The sequence below is a fragment of the Colletes gigas genome, unplaced genomic scaffold, assembly GCF_013123115.1.
Source record: "Colletes gigas isolate AHSC1104 unplaced genomic scaffold, ASM1312311v1 Colletes_gigas_Sc00014, whole genome shotgun sequence".
NCBI lineage: Eukaryota > Metazoa > Arthropoda > Insecta > Hymenoptera > Colletidae > Colletes > Colletes gigas.
The window spans coordinates 852,761-861,918 of record NW_025106643.1 but is presented as its reverse complement, the minus strand read 5'-3'; the positions used below and the strand labels follow the sequence as shown (position 1 = coordinate 861,918).

Genomic DNA, 9,158 nt, shown 5'->3' with positions numbered 1-9,158 from the left:
CTTTCTGACATCTATCAAGTTGGAACATAACTTTCGACCGTTCGAAGTTGTTTCAAGTATTTGATTTTGTATTTCACAATTCCGACGTCTAAAACCTATTTAATTCCTGATTACATATTTACGTATCTATATGAATTCTATTGTACACATGTAGCGATAGCGATTTTTACACCTTCCACGAGGATTATAGTTTAACTGGAAATATATTTGCGTATGCCATGTTTGCTCTGTACATTAATTTTTAGATATTCTCTGCGCACGTGAATTCCATTTAAAATGAAAGAAAAATGACTCTTTGATGGCCTTTTTAATTCACGAGCTATATTAAAAATATTTTCATCGCGTGCAAAGTGCAAAATTTTTGCAACATCTTTGCATAATTTAAAAACGTAAACTTGCATTCCACTAACGTGATGAAAAATAGAAAAAAATCTTTTCTGTCAGAACCGTTACATTTGAAAGAGTTATTTTTCGAATCCTGAAATTTTCAATAGAAACATGAAACTGGGTGAACGTTGCTTCCGGTTATTACTCGAACGGTCAAAAAACCATATCGTGAACAGTTCGTTTCCGCCAGCAGAACTTCGCCAAAACGGAAACGAACATCCTACGCGTTCGTTGCGGATTAAATCGAACATTAATCGTTGCTCGCGCGAAACGGGTCGAAGTGCAGGAATTAAGAAAAGCTGGCGTTAAAATCTGTGTCAATTATGGAAACAAATGACAGTGCGTATCTCGACGTTGCGTGCAATCTCGTCTCGACATAAACAAGCGGCCCCGCATGTCTATGAAGATATCTGTGGAGGAGGAATCTGGTATCGTTCGCTCGTCCGCGTCGTTAACGATAATTCGATAGTCGTCATCGAGCTGCTAGCTGGATCTGCTCGCGAATGGAACCGGGTTTGCGATCGAATCGCTACGTGGAGACGAGCATCGCCGATATCGACGCTTCCAGTAATGGTTATCAACTCGACTAACGAAGAGGCGAAAGAAAAATAAATGTTGAAACTCGAACGATGGGTGAGCAACTAATAACTGTCGCTGTACCACGCTATCGCGCGAGTCTGTCATTAACTATTCGCAAGGCCGTGTTTAAGTGTTACATTACAACGACTGCAATTTAACAGCTCGTTAGTTTTAGTCACGCGGTGAACGTTCGCGGGAAACTTTCTTTTTTTCGGGACCACATAACCTACTATACGTCGACACGTGTCTTGTGCAATTTCAAAATGGATATTTTTTATACTCCGGGAAGAAATGTTACGTAAGGTAGGATGTGACAATTATTTTTTGACTAACTTCCAACGACGATCGAAAGCTCGGTTTATCTTTGAAATCATCAGTGGAAAAAGGGCTATTTTTGTTTACGAAATAGGTTGTTTTATATTATTAAAATTGTCGATTATATCGGTGTCAATGAATACTGCTTTTTCCATTTCTTTTGAAATAATCTTTATGAAACTAAATATTTTTTGTAGTCCGTATTAGATAAACTTTGTAAAATAAAATATTAAACAATTTCAGTGCATAAAGGTTATCTATTACGAACTCTGACGTTTCGTAAAAAACTAAAGATGATATAAAAGTTAACATAGTCGATAAGTCGTGATTATACTTTGCACATATTGTCACTGCCGCAAATTAGGTCAATTGTTCTCGTTTTTTATGACATCAAGGTTGTTTTCAATTTCTTCGATTTTAGTGGCTTTGAATTCCTTTTTGGCAGGTTTCTAATACTGAAAGCGACATTGTTCCAAGTTTATCGATCATTCTGAATTCGCGAGAGTTAGCAGGCCGAACGATATTACGAGAAGAAACCGAATAAGCAAACAATGTTCTCCAGTAAGTTGATTATTTGACAAATTGACACGTGGAAAACGTGAATCACTCGTAATTTTTCTTCGATAGAAATGGAAATAGTGCGATTCCTGTTCGCGATAATGCTATGCATCGCGAACATGATCATCTACGGTCTAAAAGTGAACATAGCAACGACCATCGTGGGCATGGTGAAGGCTAAAAAGGATAGCGGCCAGATTGGAGATGGATCGCACGAGTGCAATTTCGACGATCAGGACACATCGCATGTCGATATAGATGGGCCGTTTGATTGGTCAACGACCGAACAGGGCTTGGTCGTCAGTATATATTTCGCTGGTTACCTCGTGGGGATGTTTCCATCCGGATATTTTGCAGATCGGTGAGCAGTAACCAGAAACAGATTTGTTTTATTTTATTCTATCACCAGGCTATAGCTAAACCCGCCAAACAAACGGAAGAGCCAGAATCCAGAATCATGGACACCTCGAGAGCATGCAGTGCCACGAATTTTAATTTTCTTTCGTGTTATAGCTTGCAAAACACTTCTAAAGTTTAAAAAAACGCACTTCGAGCTAGGGTACACCTTTAAGGATTTAATGTTCGTGAACGTTCCCGCAGCTTCAACACGAAAAACGTTTTACTGATCTGCGTGATGGCGAACGCGATCTTAACGATATTGGTACCAATGGCGGCGCACGAGCTTGTGGTCCTCTACATCGTCAGATTTTTCACGGGGCTCCTGAGCGCGGCGAATCTTCCGGTGGTGAACGTACTCGTTGGCAAATGGGTCGTTTACGAAGAGAAAAGTATGTGGGTCGGGATCATTTACGCCGGAACGTCACTCGGCACCGTCGTGTCAATCTTCACTTCCGGAATGATAATGCACAGTCTGGGATGGGAAGCCGTATTCTACATACACGGCACGCTCCCATTACTTTGGTGCGTGTTTTTTTATTGGTTCTTCGCCGACAACCCGGAAACGCAGAAATACATCACCGAGAAAGAGAGACAACTGATCGTCAACTCTTACGGCCACAGAACCCCCGAATCGGCGTCCATGAAAATTCCATGGGTAGATATATTTAAATCGGTGCCGTTTTGGGCGTTGGTCTTCACCAACACGTTTGGAAACTTCGTTTGGTACTTTTTACTCACGCAGCTGCCATTGTATATGAACAAAATACTCAGATTCGACATTAAGGCGGTAAGTCGTCAATTTAAAATGAATTTATGAATACAATTTCTAGTCCAGAATAGAACTGAGGAAATGAAGTATTCATTCTTGAGTCAGATTACACTTTAAAACGTTTATTTCGCTGTACAGAATGCTGCCCTCAGTTGCTCTCCATACCTAATTAACGCTATAATAAATCCACTGCTTGGTAAGCTGTTGGATTGGGGTAGGCAGAAGAATTATTGGACGCAAACCGTTGCTCGAAAGATCGCAGTATTTATAAGTGAGTTTAAAGGGTAAAAACAATGATATTGATAATTAACGATAATTGAACAAATAGAAGAAACGACTTTTGTTAAAAAATCCTTCGAACTAAATATTCTGTATACCCAAATGTACGATATTTATTTATTTAAGTGTTTGTTCATTTTTCAGGCTGTATCCCACCCAGCATTTGTCTAATCATAATCGCGTACATCGGTTGCGATCGCGTAGGATCCACGGTGCTAATGATATTGAGCGTAGTGTTGTGCGGAGCGATTTTCGTCGGCCATCTCACCAATCAGAATGATCTGGCACCTAATTACGCGGGGATCTTAATGGGTATCACGAATACGCCTGGAACGATTTCAGCGTTTATCTTGCCAGCTTTGGTGGGGGCACTCATGGAGCAAGGGGTAAGTTCAATCACAGTCAGCCATTTTTCAAATAATTACACAAACCTAACCAGAAATAAATATTTTTATCAATGAGTTTAAGTTAAAAAAATCTTATCTTTGAACAAAATAAATGCCACTATGAATGTCGGATGATACTTTGTATACGTTAGTTGTTTAAAACTGATAAATAAAACGTTATCGTTCGAGTCTTCCTTGTCTCTCAATTGCCATAACAAATTTGTCTTTATTTAGAATGGAAAAGCACTCGGTAACTTTCCTCGTATTTAGAATTTACTGCAACCGGTATCTACGCATTTCCTCGTATTTTCTATCAATTCGTGTAAATGGAGATTGCACACTTATATTACCTATTGTAATTTATTGCTTATTTGAGTTAATTTTATGCATTTATAATGTAGCACACTATGGAACGCTGGAGATACGTTTTCTGGATCAACATCGTTGCCCAAGTATCAGCGTTCGTGGTATATGTATTCGCTGGTTCGGGAGAAATTCAAAAATGGAATAACCCGACGACGACCGTCGAAACTTGGAATTAATCGTTCGTCTTAGAATTCGCTTCGACATTTTAATAATTGCTGACTGTAACTGTATTTTTTATGAAAATTGGTACAAAATGTTTGACCTTTGTATTAATTTTACACGAAGAAATAGCAATAAATGTGTCCTGTGCGAAATAGAGAGTGCAAACTAGTGGATACTTAATTAGCAAATTTTTAGGAACCAACATAATTTATAGCTAATAAAGTTATTTCTATACAAATTAGACATTACAAAGAAGACACATAAAATATGAAGAAGATAACGTATTATCATATATCACATGTTCCGTATGTGAAAACTATTTATTTGCGTAATATCTATAATCTACTGATGAGGAATGTAAAAATACTCGTATGCAAAATATAGTGTATATAAATACATTGTTATCTAACGTCATTGTCATGATTACGAAATAAAATTACGTGAATTCAATCAGTTCAATGTGTCACTATTGTTTACCTCACTCAGTGATTAACTGTACCTACTCTCTCGGGGAATTATGACGATAACGATTTCGTAATAGTACAATTTTATCGTGAGAAGCATTTCAACAAGAGATAACCGACTTGTGATTCCATTTTTCAAGAAAACGATACACGAGACGATATGCTCAAGCAAGAATTTCTATTCCCATCCTGTTTGCGTTAACAACAATTATATAAATGGTACAAAATTCCCCACAGACCCCATTTTTTTATAATTACAAACAACAGAGTTACTCAGGTGGCCTGTCTTGGGTTAGTTATCTATTTAAACAAGGGTTAAGAAATTCTTTAAGAGGTTTCAAGGTTACTCGCACTTTCCTCGGACTTAACGAGAGGTAAGAGGAATTGAAACTCGTAAAGTGTCCGTCGTTATAAATAATTCGTCGCAATCGTCCAGCGACATTTCTGGTGGCCCTGAAGATCTTTTGAGGCTCGTGCACGGGATATATAAAGGTCCGCCGCGCGGCCATAGTAATTAGAACCGCGAGACCACCCGTAATGATTACGGACCAGTTAAGGGCCACCTGGTACAAAAATCCGTCTTATCCCAATTAGATTGCCGCGTTGGCAGCGGCGGTCCGCAAAGCGTCTGCCAAAAGAAGCAGCAAACCCGAGACGAAAGAGTCGACTGCCGACGTTAACACGGAATATTTATGGCGGCTGAAATATTACGTTCGTAATCTATTTTCGGACCGTAGTCGCCTCGTTCTCGGTGAGCTCGTCGCTAAAAAACGGAAGGTAACCGTTAAGTCGCTTCCCTTCTCGTTTGACACGCTTCCTGCAATCGTTCCAATGAAAGACGCGTCCCGATGAAAAGCTTTGAGCCTCGTTTTTAGAAATCTCGCGTCACGAAATATACCCATCGATTTATTCCATAAATCTAGACAGGGTGTTCGACCACTACTGGTGCAAATGTTAATGGGAGATTTTCGAGAAACAAACAAACTTCGCCTCTCCCCCGAAATTACGATTCTTTCGTCGGCGTCGTTGACGGTAGCAGCGACGACCGTCGTCTCTGGCTTCCGTCTGGAACGTCATGCGAGCTCTTATTAAAGGTGGCGATTTATCGCTAGTAATAACGGTGCGGTCTGGTGGTGCTCGGCAGCGAATGTCTCCCCGGAAGGTTCCTAGGGGAACGAAGCGGGGGTTCGAGGCGTCGAAAGGTGAGGGTGTTCGTTCGCCGAGCAACGCTGCGTCTACGCGACGCATCGCTATCAGCTGGCGTTAAGCACGCGAGTCGCGGTAGATTTAACAATTCTTGACATTCTGGAGCCACGTCGTTGCTTCAGACATCGGTGAGCCCGACTGTAACGAGCTTCAGGATTGATTAACCCGCGGGTGTCGAGGAGTCGAGCAAGTCTAGTTCTGTTAGGTCTGAGCAAACGACACCGATCCCTCCCGTGAAGGATCAACGCAGCCTTAATTATGGCTGATTAATAGCGTCTTCGATGGGGATCGAGTGACGAAAAAGCCTGTTTAACCGGGTACAGCTTGTAATTTTTCGGTGGATCGGCTAATCTTCAATAAAATGTCAAGGGATGATCGATCTACGATCGACCGAGCAAAGTCTCGAATTTACTAATCATGCACTATCAAAGGAAGACAAGATCGATACGATTTTCATGCATATACAGAGGAAAAGTCAACGGCGTTTAAAAGAAGCAATCCAACTGCACAGAAAACGATTTCCTAACCACAGTTATCCATCTCTTTCTCCGTACTCCAATTTAATTAAAAAGTTCCCTGAAACTGACAGCGTGGATAATAATAAACCCCCTAACAGTAATCCGATGGTTGGCGAAAATTAATTTTACAAATATTAGTCTTTTATTCAACTCCACATCTGAAAGTCCAAAATCGATTCTAACTTAATTCCTACGCGTTTGAGTCGATCTCGATGTCAACCACAATCATTTTACCGATGGAAAATATATAACATTTAATTCCACCGAGAAAGAATATAACTGCTCGAGGTTTTAATTAAAACTGATTCAAAGACGAATATATTTTTTGTTTCTCTAGTACATTTCAACGTATCTTTAAATCCTAAATCGATCTTTATATGTTTTGTGCTTGGCGCCACTTCTTTGCATGATAAATACTTTTATGAATCGGAGCAAGTATTCATCAGGAGAAGCTAGAGTTCATTTGATAATGCATTGTGTCTTTTTATTTTAATTTATTTTAATATTTTCCAATCAGAAACGTGCAAGTGTAAATTAATTTCTATAATTCTGTTCGAGAAGTGGATTTACATTTATTCCGCACGCAATTTTTACATCGAAAGAAGCTATTAAAATGTTGGAAAGGTTTAATAGCGTAGAAAGGGGTTATCGATTGCGCGTATGTGCGGAGACAAATCTGGGTCAGTGCTATCAAAGGGCGAATTGGATGTGTAGGATAACTGGAAATGCAGCTGCTAACAGTCCGACTAGCACCAACCTTAAAGCTTTTCCACCACAAATCCCTTTCAGCCGTTAGACTGAGCTATTAAGGTCTCGACATGCCACGTGTCTGCACTTGAGAGTACATCTTATGCACGTGTGCATACATGTTCTCCCCTGTATCCAGGTGTTGCTGTATCAAATTGTCATGAATGGTTCACCCGATGATCAAGAAGTATATTCTTCTTGCATCAAGATCAGAGTAATTTAAGAAAACGGTGTTTCCTCGAGCTTGTTGCCCGTAATAACGCTTAGCGCGTCGTTAACCGTCCCAAAAGTGTGAACTGGGTCATTGAGCGAAGACTCGAGAATTGTCAAAGTATTTCCTCGCGATTCCAAGAGAGGAAAAGGCGGAAAGAGAAGACCGTAGGAAGGGAACGAGAAAAGGAGTGCGTAAGGTCGACTCGGTTCCCGGCATTCCACGGAGTCCAGCGAAGAATTTGATATGCCAGGGTTGGCGACGCGATCCTAGGCAGAAGCGGAAGCAGGAATCTCGAAACTCGGTGACCTCATTTCCAATTGACCGACTCCACCTTGGGTAGCCAGCAGACCGGCGCTGCACGCGATCTTCCTCCGGATTAGTTGTCGACGAGTTTAATATTTTAACAGATGACACCGCACACCTGACCATCCCGGGATTTATGCTCCGTTCCGTGCATCCTGTTCACCGGCCCGCACACGACGAATAATATCCCCGATACCGACAAATATCATCGAAGGAAGGATCAGTCCACATTAAACATTAACAAATCTCTAGGCACTGGAAATATCTAGCAACGCGAGAAACACGGGACTGAAGTCTCGCGGTTACAAAAGATCGAAGCCATTTTTCCAACGAATATCAAATTTTCCAAATGATACTCGTTTCAGTGGTTGAAGGGTCGAGTACTAAAATTTCGAATAGAAATTTTTTTTCAAACTAATTGGACGGCTGGGAAACCTCCGTTGTGAATGGTTTCGAATAGCGTTACAGCGTTACAGCGGCGAAACGTCAGTCTCAACAGCGGGTTCTTCCGTAGATGCATTCAACCCCGTCAGGGATTTCGAGTGCGCAACGAGGGTTCTGCGGGGAGGCTCGTTTAATCGGCGACCGTTGTTGCTGCATCGGATTTTGATTAGCGCAGCCACGTCACGTTCGTTCGTTCGTTTGTTGACGGATGAAAAAATGCGCGACGCGCGTAACTTACGGGCGTACGCGTGCACGCGTGCACCACAAAGTGCACGACGACGATTGGTCTGATTCGGTTTCCAATTGAGAGTTTGAGGTCTCCGTTTTTCGGTCCCGCTAATCGTTCTTTAATATTTTATTTTTTTTAGTTATTTTAGAAACATCGTCTGCATTTCAATTTGATTTAAAGGAAAACGCACCCCTTTCGATAGGATTGTCGGTTTCCTCTTCTCCGTCGTAATACCACTGCACGCCCCTCTCGTGGCTCCCTTGACCACCCTTTCAAACACTCCCCGCACCCTTGAAAACTGTCAGCATATTGCGCATGCATAATTGAACGTGTTCAAACAAATAACAAAGTTTTCGCATGCTGATGAGTACGCTACCGCATCCGGATTTCGGCTGCCACCGACTGGCAGTGACATATTTTCATTTGACACGTGGGGACAGCCAAACCCCGCGTGTTCCTTACGATTCCGTCAATGGCGGCGAGCAATCTTTTCACGGGGCCTATTAAATCGAGAATTTAATGGCAGACCACCAAACAAAGCAAGCGAGAAGAGACGCGAAGAAGTTTCCAATCCTCCTACACGCGTTCATCGCGAAGAAAATCTAATTTTAAGTAACAATTCCTAGCACTCTGCTCGCTGGTACAAAACGCGCGATCAATAAATGTACGTAACGTTTGAAACAGCAGTCAGTTACGAGGGAATTATTTCTAACCTATAAAGCGTTAGCTAGCACTCGAAAGGGATTTAAATTTCACGTCTGGTCTCATCCTTCGAACGATCCAATCTGGTAGCCGGACACGCGAGAAAATCTCCTGAATTTTATGAAGCATAA

General features: G+C 41.4%; 1 protein-coding gene across 2 annotated transcripts; it reads left to right on the top strand.

Moving 5' to 3' along the window:
- The first annotated feature begins 750 nt into the window (after nucleotides 1-750).
- LOC122399559 (sialin-like) lies at nucleotides 751-4,654 on the top strand. Of its 2 annotated transcripts, none has more exons than XM_043400322.1 (7): nucleotides 751-1,020; nucleotides 1,727-1,842; nucleotides 1,909-2,200; nucleotides 2,440-3,025; nucleotides 3,146-3,278; nucleotides 3,431-3,672; nucleotides 4,074-4,654. In XM_043400322.1, the coding sequence occupies exons 2-7, from the start codon at nucleotides 1,833-1,835 to the stop codon at nucleotides 4,212-4,214; spliced, it is 1,404 nt and encodes a 467-aa protein (XP_043256257.1). In that variant the 5' UTR covers nucleotides 751-1,020; nucleotides 1,727-1,832; the 3' UTR covers nucleotides 4,215-4,654. The 2 variants fall into 2 exon arrangements, with proteins under 2 accessions (XP_043256257.1, XP_043256258.1); XM_043400323.1 differs by lacking the exon at nucleotides 751-1,020 and adding an exon at nucleotides 1,027-1,269.
- The last annotated feature ends 4,504 nt before the right edge of the window (nucleotides 4,655-9,158 follow it).

What these genes read in the sequence shown, in the direction of transcription:
- LOC122399559 (XM_043400322.1), top strand. An exon ending in TCCGGATATTTTGCAGATCG is followed by an intron (nt 2,201 to 2,439) that starts GTGAGCAGTAAC and finishes ACGTTCCCGCAG; the next exon opens with CTTCAACACGAAAAACGTTT. An exon ending in TCAGATTCGACATTAAGGCG is followed by an intron (nt 3,026 to 3,145) that starts GTAAGTCGTCAA and finishes TTCGCTGTACAG; the next exon opens with AATGCTGCCCTCAGTTGCTC.